Source organism: Lynx canadensis, chromosome C2 (assembly GCF_007474595.2).
Source record: "Lynx canadensis isolate LIC74 chromosome C2, mLynCan4.pri.v2, whole genome shotgun sequence".
NCBI classification, from domain to species: domain Eukaryota; kingdom Metazoa; phylum Chordata; class Mammalia; order Carnivora; family Felidae; genus Lynx; species Lynx canadensis.
Window position 1 is genome coordinate 36,944,108 of NC_044311.2, and position 22,486 is coordinate 36,966,593.

The 22,486-nt window shown below is 35.4% G+C and overlaps 1 protein-coding gene across 3 annotated transcripts in view; it reads left to right on the forward strand.

The window, feature by feature from the left end:
- RASA2 (RAS p21 protein activator 2) overlaps positions 1-22,486 on the forward strand; it is a 122,885-nt gene that overhangs the window by 69,608 nt on the left and 30,791 nt on the right. For all 3 annotated transcript variants that reach the window (XM_030329831.1, XM_030329829.1, XM_030329830.1), the window contains exons 6-15: positions 1,622-1,705; positions 4,015-4,087; positions 7,356-7,432; positions 8,387-8,488; positions 14,391-14,547; positions 14,852-15,000; positions 15,633-15,747; positions 16,179-16,253; positions 16,953-17,076; positions 19,440-19,546. In XM_030329831.1, the coding sequence (XP_030185691.1) occupies positions 1,622-1,705; positions 4,015-4,087; positions 7,356-7,432; positions 8,387-8,488; positions 14,391-14,547; positions 14,852-15,000; positions 15,633-15,747; positions 16,179-16,253; positions 16,953-17,076; positions 19,440-19,546 (1,063 nt within the window). The remainder of the gene's footprint in view (positions 1-1,621; positions 1,706-4,014; positions 4,088-7,355; positions 7,433-8,386; positions 8,489-14,390; positions 14,548-14,851; positions 15,001-15,632; positions 15,748-16,178; positions 16,254-16,952; positions 17,077-19,439; positions 19,547-22,486) is intronic.

Sequence of the window (22,486 nt, forward strand, 5' to 3'; positions counted from 1 at the left end):
CTTGAACTCACGGACCGCGAGATCACGACCTGAGCTGAAGTCGCACGCTTAACCAACTGAGCCACCCAGGCGCCCCTCAGAAAACAATTTTAAAAGTGTCTTACATTTAAAAGACCACTTCTGATGGTTTTTATAAATTCATACTTCCGGATTAATGGGCATCATTGTTTTGTTTTGTGAAGTATTCTTATAGAAGCCTGTGTATAATGAACTATTTTTCTCAGTTTTTTTCTACCTCATAAAATTATAGTGACTTTTCTATAATTAAGATTTCTCATAATTAGTGTTTACATGAGATACATGTGGTATTACGAAGAGAGTAATACAATCAATATATTAAGGTGCAGTAGGGAACATAGAAAGATGCTGGACTTGGGAAGCAGTTAAGAAAGTAGAAATTAAGTCTTGGCCCACTTTGTACAAGTTGTAGTCCCTCTTCAGCCTTATTTTGTTAATTTCTTACATAATCTTTTTGAGCCTTACTTTCTTCTTTAAGGTGTTTTTTCTCAAAGGCAGTTGTGGGAGTTAGATACATTTTGTGAAAATAGTGAATAAAGTGCAAATGCTACATAAAAATCAGGTATCATTTTGAGGATTAGCCTGCGGTTGGCCTGAGGATTGTCAGTTTCAAACAGAACATAGTTGGAAAATTTGACTGTCCTAAGTCTAACATTAATACCCAGAATTATTATCTCGGTCTGTGCTTTCTTTGGTTAGTTAGGGGAATTTTTAAATTTTGATTTTTTTATACCCAATTTAATCGAATGAGTCATTATCATTTCTTCTTGACTCAGCACACCATATGCACTTCACCCACATATATGATCTGTGGGTTGTGGAGAGAAATAAGGATGTTGCTCAGTAGCCCACATCTTTCTACAAAGAATGCTTTCAGCAACTCTCATGAGTTTGTCTTAGGCATTAAGGAATGCAAACCCTTAGATATTAAACTAAATTTGTGGACTCAATAATATTTAGTGAGGAAATTGAGCAGACCATTAGGTTAGATTCTATGTCCTCTGTAAATACCAGTGACTTTATCCATGGAGTGGATTAGAAGATGTTGGGTTTTAAGGTCTAAAACATTTTCTACAGAATGATACAGGAGCTGTGTTACTGAGAATCAGAATAAAAGACTACAAAACTGTGGGAGACTTGCCCTCTATTTATGAATCAGATTTGAAGGGGAAACCGCAGTCATTTCCTTGTTTCTCATTCATGCTTCAACAGAGGATGTGATGCCATAGATCTAGCTTGGTTTGTAGTTTCTCCTTTAAGGTTCACAACACATTCTTTTCCTGTTGAGAAGCCACAGCAGTGTTAGTATATTATCAAACCACAAAATGTACCTTGCTGGATACTTAGCCAGGGGATTTATGCTAAATATTATTTGGTAGTCTCAGTACTGATTATGGCGTTCTGGTTTTAAGTCCTATTTGAGAAATGTAGCATAAGTGAATAAGTGCACAATAGATGTATTTGAGGTAGGTGGTATATAGGCATACATCTGCAGACCTGTGGAAAAGCTTTAACCCTTTGAATATACTGATTTGTATTTAAAGATAATGCTTTATGTTGTTTAACTTAAATATACTATTAATTTTCTTTTATTCTTTCTTAGCATCGTGTCATGTCACGGGTTGCCTCTCATAAATGGACAAAGCTGTGACCCTTATGCAACAGTTTCTCTAGTGGGCCCTTCTAGGTAATGTGTTTTTTTTTTTCCCAGCTTTTATTTAAGTTCCAATTAGTTAACATACAGTGTGTTATTAGTTTCAGGTGTACAGTATAGTGATTTGACACTTCCATACAACATATTTGTATATGCTCATCATAAGTGCACTCCTTAATCCCCAGCTGCCCCCCTACCTCCCCTCTGGTAACCATCAGTATGTTCTCTATAGTTAACAAATCTGTTTCTTGGTTTGCCTCTGTCTCTTTTTTTCCCCTTTGCTCTTTTGTTTTGTTTCTTAAATTCCACATGTGAGTGAAATCATTATGGTATTTGTCTTTCTCTCACTGACTTATTTCACTTAGCATAATACTTTGTAGCTACATTCACGTCATTGGTAGGTAATGCTTATTGAATTATTATTAGATTTTATTTTTTTACCTCTAAACAGTTTTGAAACATGCCTTTATTTTCCATAAGTACACTGATTTTTATCCAGAAATGTAAACATCTCTGAATCTGAAGATTCAGTATGTATATGGACTTAACAAATGATTTCCTTCTTTGACAGTAGGTGCTTCATTACACTGAAATGATCAGTGGTTGGCTTCTGTTCGTAACCTGGAGTTCAGAATTCAGAATAGGAGAGTGAATTATTATTAGATTTTTAAGTTTTAAAAGTTGACTTAAGAATTACAAAATTAAGGTTCTAAGAATAAATCCTAAATAGATATTTATGACACAAAGTAATGAATGCTTTGAAAGAAAGCTCTTTAGTGAGTTCTGTTATACACTTGCAAACAACCAAGTCCTGTTTTTATAGAAAGAAAATGGTTGCCATTTCGGATCTGCTAGACTCTTAGACTGTGGGGAACAACATGAGTTTTATAGTAGTTAAAATATACTTTAAAACATAAACGTGGCCTTCTTCATTCATCATTGGCCTTCCTACCTTCAAATATCTTAGATTTTATGCAGGTAAAATTCTGTTTCAAGAAATGCTAGCCCAGAATAGCAAGACAGTTTCCATATTTCTGTCTGGAAAGTGGTTCAGAACTAAAAATGCCTTTTCTACTCATGGCATCTGTGCTCTACAGAAAGAATTCCAAGCTGTAGACAGACTGCTGAAGTACCAGAACATGGTAAAGTGCACCATATCATTGATTTAAATTATTTACGATAATTTATGGAAAAACCTATAGCACTTTGTATATTTTATATTTTATAACTTCATTATGATTTCTTTCAGAGCCTGACTAGACTGAAATTTGCCTACAACTTGAAGGTTTAATCAGGAAACAGCAAAATATTCCCTCCACACCAAACATATACATACATACACAGACACATACCCCTTCCCCCCACCTTCAGGCTCTCTAGGTATTCTTTTTATTTATTTATTTTTATTTTTTTCGTAATTCCAGTGTAGTTAACATACAATGTTATATTAGTTTCAGATGTACAAAATAGATATTTTTATTTTTTAGGAAGTCACCCGTTAAGTCACTTTAACAAATGTATTTATATATATATATGTCTATAAAGTACCTAGCACCTTGCCTAGTACTTACTGGGTGCTTAAACAACAGTGTGCTATTATTGCTATAGATGGTTTTAAATTTGAAAGCAGATACTCAATCCTTTAACATGCATGCTATCAGACGGACTGAATTTTGTGTGTGTATGCTAAAAATGTTTAACCTAGTAGAGCTGTTTTTTGTTTTTGCTCATAATCTGTAGCTGAAGACACATTCTTTAGTATAATCATTTAGCAACATACAAATGGAAACTGGCATATGAATTTGGTTTTAAAAGTAATTATTGGTATTGATATTGTACTATTGTTGTATAAGATGTTAACATTGGGAGAGGCTAGGGAAAGACTGCATAGGACTTCTCTGTACATTTCTTTTCAACCTTCTCTAATTTTTTCAAATAAAAGGTTTTCTAAAAAGCCACTTTGTAGCTGAGCCCCAAGAAGTAAACTGAGTTTAGTATGCTTTTTGTGTTTCTTGAGTATTTTTCAGCATAAAGGTAGTCTGAATCTCATTGTCTTCCTTCTACCATTCTAAGTTTCTTCTATAAAGTAAGCTTGTCAGTCAGTCTAGTATAGCCATAGAAAGAATAATACAATCTTGTCATATCTGGATATACAAACTTGTATATTCTTTGAGTCTTTAAAGATACCTCAAAATTTTTCTCCAAGTAATATTTAAAAGTATAGTTTTCCCTGAGTCATCTTAACAGCTAAATGGAGGTCAGGCTCCCTGGTTGGAAATAGCATGTTTTATAATTGTGTACTATTAAGTTCTACAAGGTAAAACTCTACCACATTGGAACAGGAATGACCAAAAGAAGACAAAAGTAAAGAAGAAAACAAGCAATCCGCAGTTTAATGAAATCTTTTATTTTGAGGTAACTTTTTGTTTTATATAAATGTTAACATTGAATATTTAATATTGAATGCTGGCTTACTTCTTTTTTTTAAACTATAGCCATAGTAATCATTTAATCAACTAATACAACTAAGCCTTTCTATTCCGAAAGCAGTAGAATCATGATGTAATATGATGGAGGCCCAATATATAAAACAAATAAAGGTAGAACTGTGACTGATCTGGGCACAGGAGGACTAGGGCCACACCTACTCCCTAGTCATCCTCAATATCACACCCTCCTCCAAACACCCTCCCTATCTTATCCAGCCCGCACCTCACACACAGTGGGCACCAGACTCTTGTGCAGAGCACTGTATGAAAATCAGTAGTAAAGTAAGTATGATATCACTTGGTCGGAGTTCTAGTCACAGTTGACTTGGAATAAATCACTAAATCTGAAATTCAAATTTATCTTGTGAAAGGATAATTTTGTGAGAGAAAACACCAGCCACCCTACCTGATAGAATTTTTAGGAGGCCTACATGTGAGAATGCTTTGAGACCATAAAGTGCTATATGATTAAGTCCTTATTATTAAGTTCTTTTTAGCTAGTTCCCTCTATGGACACATGCTTATTTTCATAGAGATCTTCAGCTGCCTTGAAGTTGCCCCAAAATACAGTGCTTTGGAGTTCTTTACTGTGGAGCATTTGTTAAATCATTTTTCATATCATTTGAAAACTATAGGGAAAAAAAAGTCAACCTCTGATTTCTAAAAGATCATGTTCCAACCATACAACATGTTGCAAGTGAGATTAACATGTAGGGAAGATTTGGAAAAAAGTTACATTGTGTGCTTTTTCCTCTTTTGTGTGTGTGTTTTCTTAATGTTTTCTTAATATTTCAACGTGGGGTGAGGGCATATGTTGCCATTCCTGATGACTGTACTTTAATAAAGAAACATAGGTTAAAGAAAACGCCAGAATTGAAATAAGACGAATTGTGGGGTTGTGGGGAAGGGAGAAAGAAAAACAAAAAAAAAATCTACCAGTGTGACACTTTTCCATTTCCTGGCTAAGGACTTTGGTGGTTCTACATTTATCAATGACTATTACAGCTAGCCTGCAGAAAACATGGGGCAGCTTGCAGCAAGCAGATGGCCCTTGGAAAGGCAAGGTCTAACTTGCTTGCTCCATCCAGACAAACCTGTGAGGCCTAGAACATTCATTCAAAAGGCCCCGTTGTTGAGCTGATCATAAAGATTCAATCTCTGTCCTCGAGCTAAAGTAAGAGACACAAAGCACACACATGCATGCCTATACAGAGCAGTAAAATGCAGTAGATATTGAAGAGGTCAGGTAAGTTCTGCTCCAGTTAAGTCAGAGCAGAGGAGTATTAGAAAGAACATTTTGAGCAGAGACATAGAGAAAAACAGAAAGTTAGTCCACAGAATAGCAAGTAGTGATTTAACTGGAGCGTTCTGAAAGAGAATAATTGGAACAAAACTTAAAAGCTAGAGTAGGACCAACTGTGAAAGGCCTTGAGTACCTGACGGAGGTGCTTACATAGTAGCCATTGAAAATGTTTTGAGCCTGGAAATGATAGGAGTAATGCAGTGTTTTGGGAAGAATTAACCATGATCTGTGGGTCATATGTCTGAGAACAGAGATCAAGAAATTGTTATAATTAAGTTGTTAAATAAAAAACAATTAAAAAAAAAAAAGGACAATGGGAGTCTGATCCAAGAGAGTAATAAGGAAAAACAAAGGAAGGGACAGATGAGAAAGAAACTGCAAAGGGCAAGATAACAAATGGGTTATGGAAGAAAAAACAAAGGGAGCAGTCAGATGTCCTAATGGTTTCAAATCTGAAATAAGAGGAAAAAAAGTTAAGGAAAGCATAAGTGGTTTGGTTTGAGACATAACGAACATGAGGTCCGACATGAAAACCCTCCAGTAGGCAGTTCATGACTGAAATTTAAGATTGGTGATGACTGTAGATAAAGACTCAAGATTTGCTTGCAGAGAGTCAAGGAAACCAAGAGAATAGAGATATACAATATAGGAGAAGAGCAGGGAGGCTCAGTTCTGCCACTTACTAGGTATTCAGCCTTGAGCACATCTCTTAATTGGTCCCTTTAGCTTCCTCATTTTCAAGATGAGGATAATAAATCTAGCTTCAGATAAATCCTGCTTCAGAGCAGGACATTCTGATGAACAAAGAAGATAATGGATGTGAAAGCGCCTTGTAGACTGTATAACACTTTGCAGCTCTTAGAGCAAAATAAAAGATAAAACCTTGGAGAAAACCCACATTTATAGGTTCTGAGGAAGAAGAGGTCCCAGAGGAAGAAGCAAAGAGATCAGGAGGTTGCCAGGGGAGTGCCTGGGTAAACCCAAAGAAAAGAGTGTTTCTGGAAAAGGACGCACAGTTGTACTCAGGTGTTCAGGTAGAGGGGTCAAGGAAGATGAGAGCTACGAATTCACCATCAGACTTGGTGATCAAAAGAGGGGTTTAGGGAGGGTGAGCTGTGAGGAAGCCAGATTATAAGGAGTTACTGTAGTGAGTGGGTGTGAGGAAGTGGCAGCTCTGTAAGGGTGGATTGCAGTTTTGAGATACTGGTCTGTGAAAGGAAGGAGATAGGAAGACCGTAATTTAAGTGGAGAATTTTTCTTAGACTTAAGTGAGGTGGAATAAGCTGGCGAAGAAAGCTGTAATTAAAATAGATCGAATGCTTACTGTATATCGTGTGTGGGTGGAGTAGTCTTAGAAAAGAGGAGGCTCATCTCATCTGTTGTTCAGAAGCAATGAAAAAACTTATCAAGTAGAAAGACCTACATGAGAATGGACCTGTTCAGGTGGACAGTAGCTGAAGAAGTGCCTGCCAGTGGCCTTGATATTTTCAGTAAAAATGTGAGATGGAAGCGTAAGGATAGAGTTGGTATCTTGAAATGTGGGACAGTCTTCAAGTCTTGGTATGCGCAGCTTCACCAAAATAGAACAGTTTTGCTCTTTGAGTCACCAACAGATTGCATGTGAGCCAGAGAACCTAATGTTGCTGTATATTGAGTGGATAAGGGGGGGCTTGGAGGAAAGATTGCTTTTGATATTTTTATATTGTCTCATTCTCACTTCCCTGCTACTTCCATAGCTGGTTTTGTCTTTAGCTTTTGGGTAAACTATTACCTACGCATTTTCCTCTGTTTATAATAAATAAAATTGAACATTTTAGGGATGATAGTTTTTGAAGTTCATGTAGGAAGAAATTTTCAAATTTTTTTATCAACTAAAATATTTTGTTTGCAGGTAACAAGATCCAGTAGTTATACCAGAAAGTCCCAATTCCAGGTAGAAGAGGAGGACATCGAAAAGCTAGAAATTAGGTATATATCTTGGAGTTTTACAGAATTGCTTTTTTTGGTGCCAGAAGAAAATCCTAAATTTAATTGAAAAAGGCGAACCAAGCTTAATAGAATTCTCTTTAGCAAGTTGGTTGATGAAACTCTAATTTAAATTCATATTATCTTCTCAAAATCTGATTGCTTTGCAGAAATAGTCAAGGTGTATTTATTTAAAACCAAAGATGACCTAGTTTTCACCTAGTTTATTATATTTTTAATTTTCACAAATATAATTGTTCTTTAAAATTCTAAATCATAGCATAATGGATGCAAAGAGTATATAGAAAAGTAATTATATATTAGCCAATTTAGAAATAATTTTTTTATTCTTCTTAACATATCTGCTGTCTAACAGAAATTTCAGTGAGGTAAGAAGTCTTGTAAGATAATTCAACAGGTGCATGTGTTTGAAGTTTGTGTTATTTAGGTCTTAAGTATATGCTGTTTGGGAGGGGAAAGTTCGATAAGTGCATGTTTAGGTGTGGTGTTAACAGTGTGGTAAAGGGTGCATTAGACACATGTTTGGAATGATCAGGTAATGTATTTTTCTAAATCACCTATCTTTTCATATTAACTGGTTCCAGTTGAGAAAGAAACTATAGTCTTGTGTTGGTTTCTTTTCTCAAATTCAACAAAGTAACTCTAGTTCCCCCTGCCACAGGTTAAAATGAAGCCTAGACTTTGAAACTAAGAAACATAAGTGCTTTCTTTTAGACCATTTAAAGTGGTTTACTTTCTGTGCTTATCAATAAAAGCTACTGCAATATTTTGTTTTCTTAGTTTAGATAGTGAGGTATATGACAACGCTAACATCTCTTACTCTTAAAGCATGTAAAATTAATGCTATAATACAACCAAAGTAATTTGAAGCTACCTGGTGGTGTGCATTCTCTTAAACATTGTTTGCAAAAAATAAAGCCAGTTTAAAATTTTCAGGATCGACTTGTGGAACAATGGAAACCTGGTCCAGGATATTTTCCTAGGGGAGATTAAGGTTCCTGTGAATGTGTTAAGAAATGATTCCTCTCATCAAGCCTGGTAAGAAGACACATTCTAGTGAACTCCATAGTAGGTCATCACCTTTAATACACTGTATATGCAAATAAATGCTTACAATAAGCATATTTTTAAATTTGTAGTGGAATAAGCCAGGAGTCATTAACTTTAATTGATTTGGTTATTTATTTTTGCAGAAATAGAAGTACATTGATGGCTTTATGACTTGACTTCTGATACTCAGATACAAGAACTGAATTGTCTAGGAATATTGTTCTGTTCAAAAACTAAATCTTAACTCTAAGGAGAAACTGGAAATCATTTAAAACATGAGAGTTGCCCACGTGAGATGATGCTTGGTCACAGATCAGCATCTGCAGTACAGAAGCTTTATTAATGGTCGTGGGAACTGTGGATGTTTGAAAGCAAAGGGTTTGTGGTAGAGAATCAGCTGTTTATGGGATCTTACCAGTGATTTTCCTTTACCACACCCCACTGAAATGCACTATGGATGGCCCTGCTATTATTTTCTAAATGTCTAGGGTCCAGATGTTAAGCTGATTCAGTGAACGCTTTTTTCAGATGCTCTGGTGGCTCAACCATGGTTACAGTATTATTTTCATTATGTCTGTTACAGTGACATTAAACTGATGGTAGATGGAACTTCATGTTCACACATTAAACTGATGTTAGCTTCCTTAGGAGAATCGATGTGAAACTATCATTTTTTTCTGTCTGCAGTACTTACAAACATGCCTGTTCCTGCCCTCTTCCAGTAGGTTGGCCAGTAACCCTCATGCTAGACTTGGGTTTCTACTGAGCATAAGAGAGCAGGCCTTTCTCATTTACCTCTAAGGCTCACTGTTTAGAACTCCATTTCAGTGCCTGAAGAGGAGTTGAAACTGAGTGGTTAGGTGTTTGTTACTGTTGGCATCAGTCTCATTTGTGTTTAAAAGAGCCTGCCTCTCCATATTGACCGTCAGACATTCTTCCCTTTGAACTCTGTTGTCCTCAAGCAGTTATCCCTTATAGATGGATTTTTAGACTCTTAAAATTTTTACTTTATTTTTGCCTCTTGCTAATACATATCTAAGCTTTGTGGGTCTTTCTGGTGGCATTTTGTATAATTTCTAAAATGTATCCACAGTGGTGTTGGGGGGGGGGATTAAACTTACTTTGAAAATTGACGAATAGCGTTTGAGGCCTGTCACATCACCCACCCCACATCCCATGTCTTCTTTCACCGTCCATAAAGTAGCATGCATTTTAAAATGAAAATGTCTACACTCAGTTTGTCAAGTCTTTAAAATTTTATGGTATGCTACTTGGTACAAAATAAAAAGTGAGTTGTTATGCTGCCCAGGACCTGTCAAAGTGGACCTGAAATGTGCTACCCAGTCTGTATTTTAAGTAAGACTGTTTCCAGACAGGCCCTCTAAGTTTGGCAAAACTTTGTCCAACTACTTTGGCAAGTTGTAAAGAACACTAACAGAAATTAGTTTTATTCCAATAGTTTTTTTTTTTTTTTTGCCAATAGTATTTTAAAATATTTTTAAGTTACCTGCTGAAAGTGTAAGTGCTAAAATTTATATAGCGTGAAATAGAAACATCTGCCAATTCATTTATACTTCCACAGATATAAGGAAATATAAAAATGTGAATGCCATTTCTTTTTAAATTAGAAATTAAACTCTTAGGCTCCTTTGTCATTGGTAGTGCTCTGGCATCCCCTTGTGGGATTGATGGTAACTGCATGAAAACACAGGAAAAGCTTTATTTACCTTTAGGATTTCAGGCATATTCTTTCTAATCTTGGTAGTAGGAAAGAGAATAATTACCAATAATGTAATCCTATCATTTGAAAAGTTTCAAATTGCTTTCCTTTTTCACATAATTTCCAGTTAGTATTTGTCTATTGTAGTTTTTCTTGAAAACTGGTTGTAATGGTTCCAGTTTAGTTTTATTTTCAAATTACAGCATGATTCAATCATTCCCCATTCATATCTTGACCTTTCAGTTCCTTGGTGATGATGTGTGTTCTTTATTCTGAAACTTCTGTCAGATGTGAGTAGCTTGTTAGTGTTGATAGTAGCTAGTTTCAACTTTAACCTTGCAGATAATAGAATTTTACTTGATTTTTTTTGAATCAGTAATTACTCACATGCTTCACAGTTCAAAAGGTAAAAATCTGTGCCTTGTGCCCGTCCCTCAGCTAATCATTTCCACATTTTCGAGGCAGTCACGGTTTTGAGTTTCTGGAAATATTTTATGAAATACAACCCAATACATATATATCCTTTGTCCCCTTCTTTACACAAATGGGTACATACTGTATCCTGCTCTGCACCTTGCTTTCCTCACCTAGCAGTTTAGTAGAACGTCAGTAAATATTTGTAGACCCCTGGTAGTGGTGAAGAGTATGGACTCTGGAAATGTATTGCCTTGGTTCAAATCCCACCTCTGTCATAACTTGGGCAAGTTATTCCACCACCTTGGCTTTGCTTTCTCTGGCTATAAAGGGGATTGTACAAATAGTACCTGCCCCCCAGAGTTGTTAGAGGATGAAATGCACTCATCCTCATAAATGAAGCAAGCTACGAGTGCTGTGGCCGTGGGTGTAGCTCATGCTCTCCTCATTACAGTGATTGCTGTTGTTGTCACCATTCCTCCACAGCAGTACTTACAGAGTTTCTGTCTGCATCCTTTGTTTTCACACCAGTATTCCATTGTTTGGAATGTTATAAAGAGAACCTTAGAGGCAGTCTGGTTCAATCTCAGTTCACCAGTCCCCTCCATGTCAGAGAATTAACGTGTGCAAAACCTTTTTATGACTGTAAAATTGGTACAGTAATTTTCCTCTCAATGATTCAACATATAAAAGAGACTGAATATGGGGACATTGTTTAAGATTTAAGATGGGTAGATACAATCTTAGGGAGGCAGAACCAAGTTGTAAGTGTAGCACAGGTAATTTTTTTCTGCTACACATGAAAAACACTAGTTAAAATAGAAGGGGAATTTTAGAACAATAAGAAAGGATTTCAAAGAGGCAAACATGGGTAGGTACTGCCCGTTTAAGTACAGTCAAGGGGGATGGAGATTCTGTTCTAGAAGTATTACTATTTCCTTAGCAAAACTACTGTCTTAACTGAGATATTAAGACTATTTCAATCTCTCTGTTGTATCCCTGTACTCATCATGGTACCTTCTGATAACATGGCTTTCCAAATAGCTTACCAAAAGGTAAAAAATGGGTTAGTCAAATTGACTAAAAATTGTATTAACAGATATAAAAAAGTATATTAGTTGCAGATGGGAGATGGTGATAATTGTTGAAGACAAGTGATAAATGAGGTGAGTCGAGGGTATTCATTATTAATATTATCAGTCTTCTCCCTACTTTTGTGAATGAACATTTGCATAAGAAAATATATTGGTTGCAATAAAAAGTACAGGTATTTTTGCTGCTTGACTTTTGTATTTCTTTTCTTAAACTTAGAAATTGGCTTTCTGCTTTAAATATGTTAGTCTCTGTGCTCATCATTGGAGTTCAAGTTAAATTTAAATAAAGCAAGGTATCTGAATTTACAGGTCTACAAAACATATACTGGATTGTGGAAATTGACCAAAGTAATGCCCTTGTCAAAATGTTGGGTGATCAACCAACTAGACTTTTCCGTAGAGGTACTTCTGGGTCACTTTTGCTAACAGGCTTATTTGCAGTTATTTTCTCAGACAAATCTTTAAGTCATTATTTTTCAAATGGGAGAGTAGAAATTCTAAAGGCTGGTCTTTTGAGATAGAGATTCCTCTTTTGTGGGTAGTGATATAATTTCTGTATAATTTCTTCTCCCTTTATTATCATCCCCTCATCTTATAAATTTTGCTTGCTTGGTTCTCTGGTTCCCATTTATGTCTTTAATTATATCTTTCTCAGAACTAATGAATATTCTATTAAACCCTTGCTACCTTCTGTTTTTAAACAAGTTAGTGTATCTAACTATGGGAAGGCCATAGATGATAAATATCTAAATATCACCAAAAGTAAATATCAAAATTACTGACAGACCTTTATAGAAAGCATTCCAGGTAGTAGGCAAAGGAGGAATGATAGAATTCTAAAACTATCATTTTGCAATCTGACTCTAGGCAGCGCTCATTAATGACTGCTAACATCACAAAAGGAGCAGCAGACGTTAGTGCCTTTTGGTAGAACTGTACAACACTATACAATCAGTGAAATGTTCTTGCCAGAATATCAAATCTGAATCTAACCAAGCCTCTAGATCTAACTGCCATTATACAGGAAGTACAGAGAGGACAAAGAACATGTTAGTGACATCATGGAGATGGAGTTAGATTTAGCATAATCCCAAATGTGGAAAATTCTAACTACCCAATTTCTTAGGGGGTAGAGGGAATCTATAGATTAAACTTAAGTGTCAACCAGTTACAGTCTATGGACCTTGGATTTGAACAAACTGTAGAAAACTGTTTATGATAAAGGTTAGGAGAGTTTGAACACTTACTATATAATGATGGTTTTTTAAAGTTATGTATAGTGATATATATTGAAATATTTATAAATAAAATTATAAGATGCCTAGAAATTGTTTTAAGGTGAGACAGGAATGGGATAGGGAGGAGTAGAGAGAGGTATGGCTGAAACAAGAATAGCCTTGAATTGGTGATATAACTAAAGCCAGCTGATGGGTACATGGGAGGTTCAGTATATGTTACCTTCTTTACTTTTGTATGTATTTTGAAATTTCCATGATAAAAAGTCTTTAAAAATAACTAATAGTTTTATGATTTTGGTCCTACAAACTTCTCTTGATTCCTTTTTTTTTTTTTTAAGTTTATTTATTTATTTTGAGAGAGAGAGAATGTGAGCAGGAGAGGGTCAGAGAGAGGGAGAGAGACAATCCAAGCAGGCTCCACACTATCAGCATGGAGCCTGACATGGGGCTCGAACCCACGAACCATGAGATCATGACCTGAGCTCCAACCAGGGGTCAGATGCTTAACCGACTAAGCCACCCAGGCGCTCTATTTCTCTTGATTTCTAAATAGTTCTCTTTCCTTGGAAAACTTTAAAGCTGTCTCTGTTTTTGCATATATATTTACATATATATTTTTTGCCTTCTACTTACCTGAAAAAAAATCATGTAAATCTGATTTCTGCAGATAAAAATATTTTCAGTGTAGTTACACTGTTACTCCTTTAATAATATAAAAAATAAGTTCAAATTTTTACATATATAAGATTTACTTTGTGTGTGGGTTGTTTTTTTTTTTTTTTTTTTTTTTTTTTTTTTTTTTTTTGAGAGCGAGAGAGTGAGAGCGAGTCGGAGGGGCAGAGAGAGAGGGAGACAATCAGAAGTAGGCTCCAGGCTCTGAGCTGTCAGCAGAGTCCGATGCGGGGCTCGAACTCACAATCCGTGAGATCATGACCTGAGCCGAAGTCGGACACTCAACTGACTGAGCCACCCACGTGCCCCTATAAGATTTACTTTAAAACAAGATCATTTATGCCTTCTTGTCGTATGTCTTACCTATTTCAGTTAAATGTGTATTTCTTAAATTCAGTTGTTATTTTTGATTATGCATTGGATTTTAAATGTTTTACTTTTTAATATCTTTTCCTAAATCTGCAAACTAATCAAACTCTCATTCAGTGCTTTTGAGATCTTAATTTTTATATTACCTGTACTTTTTGTTTCCCAGATAAAAATCTATATAAAGCCTTCCATTTCAATACACAACCAGTATTAAACCCCTGAAGATTGGTAGTTGACTACTTATAAAGTGTCCTAACCTTAAGTGAACTTAAGTACTAAGTTCACTTTTTTGGTTTAGGCTTTTTATAGCTTAGCTGTTTGTTTACCTCACTCACTTAGATGCTCATTCTCATCTCATGGAATTGATTGTGTTTTTACTTTAGGTACTTGCTACAACCAAGAGACAATGGAAACAAGTCATCTAAAACTGATGATCTGGGGTCTCTTAGATTAAATATATGTTATACAGAAGACTACGTACTTCCTTCAGAGTACTATGGTCCTTTGAAAACTTTGCTGCTAAAGTCACCAGATGTTCAGGTACTTTAAAAATCTTAAGTGTATAATTTAATATGAAAAGGCTAAAGTAATTCTGTAAGTAATTAGGAAAAGATTTCACAGTATCAAGTTTTATTAAAATAGTATATACATTTATCTGAACCACAGTACTGTGATTCCAGTAAGTGCTTAAAATTTCATCTCTGAGAAAAGTTTAAAAAATTAAATATTCTATGCAACAGTAATAGTCAATGAATATGCTTGAGTTGCTTTTACAGGCTAGTGATTGAACATTTAGTCATATTTCCTTGATTTTGTGCTTGTTTTCTGCCTTTCTATATTCTAGCCGATATCTGCCTCAGCTGCTTACATTTTGGGTGAAATTTGTCGAGATAAAAATGACGCTGTTTTGCCCCTTGTCCGACTGCTGCTGCATCACGATAAACTTGTTCCTTTTGCCACTGCAGTGGCTGAATTAGACTTGAAGGATACACAGTAAGAGTTATATTCAAATGTTAATTATGTTTGTTAAAATTGGATCCGAGTTTGCCAAATTGTTTTTGTAATTTGAGTTCTTTTGTATTGACCACCCTCACTGGATAGGAGTCTGAAAGGAACTGCTTAGCAAGAAATAAAAGGCAGTTCAAGTTAGCAAATGGCATCCACCAACAGCAACATTGACAGTTAATGAAGGATTTTTTTTTTATTCAGTACTGAAATTTCCTGTTACTAATCTTTGCTGCTGCCTGTAATAATTCACATGTCACAAATAAAATTCCAGGGTTATTTTTTCCCTTCACCCGTTATGTATCACCCTTATATACACAGGTATGACATTATGAAAAACAGTCAGGTCACTTCCCCTTCCTGTGATAGTACTGTCTTACACACACACACACATACTCCACTTTTGTAGTTCATAAATATAGTTTGCCTTTTTTTTTTAACTTAATATTTTTGGTGAGTAGTTTGGGTAAGTTTGAAAATCCTTATGGCAACAAGCTTTTAAATGGATGATAAAAATTACTAAAATTGTATGTATAACCAGAGTCACATATCTCATATTATTGGTTTCCTAGCCTTTGTTTACTGCACTTGGTTTCACCTTATTTCTGTTTGTATTTCAGAGATGCAAATACAATTTTTAGAGGAAATTCCTTGGCTACCCGATGTCTGGATGAGATGATGAAAATAGTGGGAGGGCACTACCTGAAAGTAACATTAAAACCTATTCTAGATGAGGTACCGAATATACCTCTGATAATAGTAGTCTGTGTGGCCTTATGAAATAGTGTCCCCTTCATGAAGTAACCTAGTGACAGGAATGATACACCCGTTCATGTATTACTGAAAGAATAAGGGTGAACACTTCAGAAGCAGGATAAATGATTTACCTTTCCATCAGTGGATTTTTACTTGAAGGGCACATTGAATATAATCTACATAATGGTTGTTGTTACTGGATTTCTGTTTTTAGCTAGTTTCAGATACATGAGAAATACGTTTTAACAGTTCTTTCGGAGTATTGTACACATTATCTCTGGATGGGGGTTATAAACTTTGTTATAATTTTAACTTTTTACAATTGTATTATCAGAAAAAGAATAGTTCTTTTCACTCTGCAAAATTATTTGGAAAAGAGCAATTAAATGAAAAATTAATCGATTTTCCAGATATGTGAATCCTCAAAATCCTGTGAAATTGATCCTATTAAATTGAAAGAGGGAGATAATGTAGAAAACAATAAGGTAAGTCCTTGTTATCTTTATGACTACATTAAAATGGGCCTTCTCCCATATGTGATCTTCCATAATGCTCTCTGGAAGGATGTAGTGCTTCTTATTCTTTACTTAATGCTCATACCATTAGCAGCATTTCCCATGTCTCATTTTTAGAATATTGTTATTTCCTCATTAGGATTCACTTTATTTTTGTTCTTGATTATCTTCTCTTTGGCTCTGGGAACAGTAGTGGAGTAAGGCTGTGTCCGGTTGCAGCCTCCATTCTAGCCATTCCTTTGGGGTCAGACTGATCAGGCTAAGTGGCACAATGACTTGGTCAATCAGCATTTTCGTTGTCTCTGGGAAAACAATGATGTGAGAGTCACAAGTTTTCTCTGCAGTAGATAAAATTGCCACAGTGTCCATGTGCCTGCATATCTGAGTTATTTCCCTGATTTCTCTTCAGATCATTTTATTCTCTGTTGCTTCTTGTGAAGTTTCTTCCATACATTCACCAGTTATATTTAGCTAGTCTCCATCGCATTTGTTAAATGAAGTCAGGATGTAAATTGTCCTTTAACTAAGTGAGTTTAGAGAAGGGAAGCAGAACTTTAGAATACTAGATAGTAGCTGCCAAATCTCATTTTCACTGCATTGTTTTCCGTAAAGGCTGTGGAAAATGTGTAAAGGTTAAAATCCTGATGTTTCCCTTGTTAAATCCTACAGGAGAATCTGCGCTACTATGTAGACAAGTTATTCAGTACGATTGTAAAATCAAGTATGAGCTGCCCCACTGTAATGTGTGATACCTTTTATTCCCTAAGGCAAATGGCTACTCAGCGATTTCCTAGTAAGTGCCTTGTTTTACTAAAACATGCCATTTCTTTTTCTGTATTGGATATTTTTGTGTAGATTTACTGTGGATTTGGCTTATGTACAATGTTTAAGGTTTATAGGTACAGTCTTTTCAAAATAAATACAGCTTTTTAATGAAACATCTACTTTAATTTCCTTACAGTCTCAAAACAAATTGTTTTATTTCAGTATAATGACAACTTTATACAAAGAACAAATAAAAAATCACCATTATTTTTAAGAAAGGCAAACATTTAGAACTGTAACATAATAACATTTATACTAGGTACTTACGAGATTGTTAAATGTAATAAACAAAAACACCTTTGTAATTTGTACCAGCTACTTTTGTCACTTGTGTGCATTTAAATAATGAGAATTTTTAGTTCAATACAACTGTGACTGGATTTGACGTTTGCGAATGCTAAGGTTTTGGTGGTAGGACAATTTTACAGAAATGTCTGGAGACATTAGAAACATCTCTGTTGCAATAGACATAGAATTTTGAGATACATATGTTAATCAACACATGCTTTAATTTTGCAAAAGCGGCTATGTCAAGGCTTTGTTTAGAAACGTTGCTATCTCTGATTGTCAATATTTGGAGTTATTCTACTTTTATGCATGTCTGATAAGTAAATAACTTTGCTATAGCTGTTTTTCCAGATCTGCCTGTAATAGGGGGAGGGGAGAGGAGGTAAGGTAGCTACTTAAATTATTAGTCTTACCCAGCCGTGTGAGAGTATAAGCGTATTTCTGTAACGATCTGAAGAAATTTTGCTATTTTTACCATGTTCTTTCAAGTGTATGTGTATGTATGTGCACACACAGTGTATACAGTTATCTGTCCTTCCACTAAATTTACCCAGTGGTAAAGTTGTAGGACTGAATTGTCTAACTAACGTGTATAAATTCAGCCCTTGATGTCTTTGCTAATTCTACTAAAGACATAATCAACTTCAAGTAAGTATACTAAATCTAGTTTTTACAACACAAATAAGGGGAGCAGAGACATTAAACATATGGCAAGATGCTCACTGAAATTATACTTTTAAATAGTGAGTTAAATCATGACAAACACAATGAGTGTTTATTTTGTGAACACACACGGTCCTACTCTCATGCCTACACTACCATATGCATTGTTTCCTACTCTCATGCTCACAACCACCGTATGTGTGATCTCCTGTTCTCACGCTCACGCTCACACTCACTCATAGGTACTGCTCCCCTTAGGTAAGTAATGAAACTGAGGTTTAGAAAAATTATGTAACTTGCCCAAGGTCCAAGACATGGCCAGCAGAAAGAAGGGTCTCCAACCTGAGTCTGGCTTATTCCAAAGAATACAAAGCATACAATAGTCATTGTACTCTACACCACCCACTGATCTTGGCCTTAAAGTATGTTTAATTATGATTACAGAAATGATCTAAAACACATTTTATGGCTTTTTATAAATGCAAATGTGTCTTCTATTCTTTTTGTTGGCTTAAATGTTCGTATGTTTTCATATTCTCAGTAGACTACAGTAGTGATAGTTTTGTTGTTAGGAAACATTTCATATTTTCCCATTTGTTCTTCTGTTACCTTAGGAAGGTGAGTGGAAAGTCAGGGAGGAGACAATGAGTGGACAGCAATTACTAAAGAAGCACAGGTTAAATGACTTGCCCATGATTACCTGTTGAGTGACTTACAAGAGTTAAACCAAATACAGACCTCCTCCCCCCTCACCACTTGCATCTGTCATCTCACTGTCAGGTTACGCGTTGACTCCAGTCTGAAACAAAAGCTGTAGGTGAAATGACAAAAAACAAAAATGGTCTTCGGTTCATCTTCATTTTTATATGGAATATTGATACCTTTTTTAAAGGAAAGATTTTCACTTAGTTGTTTTTATTGCATCATCTTTGATGTTATCAAGACTTTTGAGGGAAAATTGAAACAATATCCTAGAACTGAAAATAATGTATCCTAGTCTTAAGGGTTTCAGTATAACCACTAGGTAGTGCTAGAGACCACTTTTATTGCTGCAATTTCAGGAGTCTCTTCTTGCAGATGAGCAAAGAGGTATTTTCCAAAGTAAAATATTTCTGAAGACCTGGTAGCTTTGCCTTTCATTTTATTAATTATTTTTTATTGTTCCTTTCAGATTTTTTTAGCCAGAGGTTTAATTTAGTCATAATCATTACTTTAATTTAGTCATAATCATTACTACCATTTCATCAACTCAATCCCCACTAGACAAATTGTATTGATCTCCTATTTAGTTTATGTTTTTTTCAATATTTTTTACTTTGTCATCTTTGTTTTTTAATTCAGTGTTTTTGTGCATGACATTTCACCATTTTTTTCCTGCAGATGACCCTCATGTTCAGTATTCTGCAGTGAGCAGCTTTGTATTTCTTCGTTTCTTTGCTGTAGCCGTAGTATCACCTCATACTTTTCATTTGCGACCTCATCATCCAGTAAGTGTTGTTCTTCTCAAAGCTTTATTCCATTTTTATTTATTTTTATTTAAAAAAGTTAAAATAACAAGCCAGTTTCACTTGGCTTTCTTGTAACTGGTACTTAAATTTACTTGGCATTTTTCTTAGCCATTTCAGCCTTTCAGAGAAGGCTAAAAATTCTATTTTTTGTTATTAAAAAGATATTATACAAAAGTAATAAAATGTGGATAGTTGTTGAAGCTTGATGATAGTTGCAGAGAAGATCCATTATATTTACCATTATATTTGCTATTGTGTGTGTGTGTGTGTAAATTTCCATAGTAGTAGGGTTGTTTGTTTGTTTGTTTTCCATGAGTTACAGGTTTAGTTTAATCTTAAAGGTATTTTTAAATCTCACAGAAATTTGAAGAGATTTATTTCTGAAAGGTGTAGAAACTTTGGAATATAATTTGTTTGGTATCTCCACATTTTTACTTTTTATCCACCTGATATTATAAATATATGAGATTTAAAACTTTAAAAACATTCTGAAATCCTATTTATTTATATCTGAATGTGTACTGTGTAGATCTGTGTGTTAACATTTTAAAACTCCTATTTTTGCTGTTTGTTTCTTTGTCATGCAGAATATTTTTGCTGATTGATTTTAACCCTTTATGTTCTAACTATTTTATAATCTTATCTAATTGCTTTCATTGCTAATTTGTGTAGCAAGTAATAGTCCTAGCCAACATTTACTTAGGGCTTTGTACTAGGCCTTCTTCTAAGTACTTTGTGTTTTAACTTACTTAGTCCTCCCTGTAAGGTCAATTCTATTATCATCCCCATTGACAGATAAGAAAATTGCAATTGAGTAATTTCTCCATGGTCACACAGCTGATGAAATAGGATTTGATCTCACTCAATTTGAACTGAATTAGACTGGAATGCTGTCGTCTCCTTCAGTCTTCCCAGTCTTTGAGCTCACCCCTGTTCTTTCCTGCCGTAAGGGCACTTAAGGTGTTCTAACACCTATAATGTAGCACACACTGGTGCTCAACGCTGATGATGTGGTGATGAGGAAGACACTCTCTGCCCTTAGAAAACTTCACTAATACAGGGTAGGGAAGGCACAGGGGTTTTAGAGTTAAACTGGGCTTTGAAGGCCACCCTTCCTGTTCACAGTTGCATGACATTGCCCACTCATTTAACTCTGAGAACTGAGTAGAACCTTGCTGCTGTTGCAGCAGCACACCCTTTCTTGCCAAAGGACAAACAGGCTGTGAGTAGCTGCAGCAGAGAGTGGGTCAGTGTCCTTTCGTTCACAGGACTGTCCTTTCTCCGGCCTTGTTACTAAAGCTGTGCAGAATTCTGGGCCACAAAAAGTTTAGCAGTGGCATTCTGGGTATAAACAGAACTCCTACCTCTGAGCTTGTGACCCTCCCTTGTATTCAGACTTGGATTTGCATATTTCTGTAACAGATGTTGCAATAAAGTCCTTCTAACCACAAACTTTGTATTTTAGGTCACTTTTCCAATCAGTGTGCTAGAAGGACTGGTTCATACTGTGTCATGTAACTTTATTTAGTTTGCTTTTAAATGTAAACTTATCCCCTCTTCTTAAGAACTTTCGTTCTAATTAGGAGAATAGGGCAAATACATAAGGTATATAATCTAAACTAGTACTTGATTAGCACCAAGGTAAGTAGTTTAGACAATTCATACTACAGAAGTTGAGAGCAAGAAGTAATCCCAGGGACCTCAGGGTGATGGAATTGTCAAGACCAGTATTGAAAGTTACAGAGTGGTTGGGGAGGAGAACCAGTTAAAGGTTGTTGGATTTACATTTAGAAGTTCTTCGAATTTTGAGAAGCCAGTTTTAGTAGAGTACAAGAAAATCAGATTGCAGAAGATTAAAAAATAGGTAAATGTAGTTTTTACACCTGTGGCTTAAAGATATACACAAATTTAAGCATGTACGTTTGTATACATATACACGAATGAATACTCTTTTTTTTTCTTTTTTAAGAGAGTGTGAGTTGGGGGCGGGGGTTGGGGAGAGAGAAAGAGAATCCCAAGCAGGCTCCACACTCAGCACAGAGTCTGATGCAGGGCTCAGTCCCATGACCCTAGGATCATGACCTGAGCCAAAATCAAGAGTCAGACGCTCAACCAACTGAGCCACCCAGGCACCCCTGAATAATTTTTTTAAAACACTAATTTTTGGGGACACCTGGGTGGCTCGGTTGAGCATCTGACTCTTGATTTTGGCTCAGGTCATGATCTCACAGATTTGAACTCGAGTCCCACATCAGGCTCTGTTCTGATGGTACGGAGCCTGCTTGGAATTCTCTCTCTCTATGCCCCTCCTCAACTCTTGCTCTCTCTCTCTCTTTTTGTCTCTCTCTCTCTCTCAAAATAAATAAATAAACTTAAAAAAAATAAATTTGAACAGGGAAGTCTTGATGAAATTCAGTTCAAATTCAGTTTATTAGCCATTGTTAAGAATCTTATATTCTTCAAAGGCAGAAAATTTTAGGGATCTTTTATACATATAATGGAATCTTAGATGTTCTAGCTGAAATATTTCTGAATAACTATAAGGTGTGTAACTGTTTGATAAATATATCATAATGATCATATCCCAGATGCTCCATTTTTTCCAGATTGCCTTACATCTTTGTTGTCTCTTATCCTTCACATTCACTGTTATTTCCAATATGGGAATTCTAAAATATTGAGGAATGTAACCAAAAACCTAGAGCATTTCTGTATGTAAATTTTGATGGAAGATACTTGTTTATTTGAATCTCCAAAATAAAGATATTCTCTATGTGATAAGGAAATTGGTTATGCAGATACATGGTTTGGTGGAAACTCATTAGGTTATGTACATTTAAAATCTGGTCATTTCACTATATGTAAATTATACTGCAGTTAAAAAAAAAAGGAAGGAGACAAGGACTAATCAGGGAACTG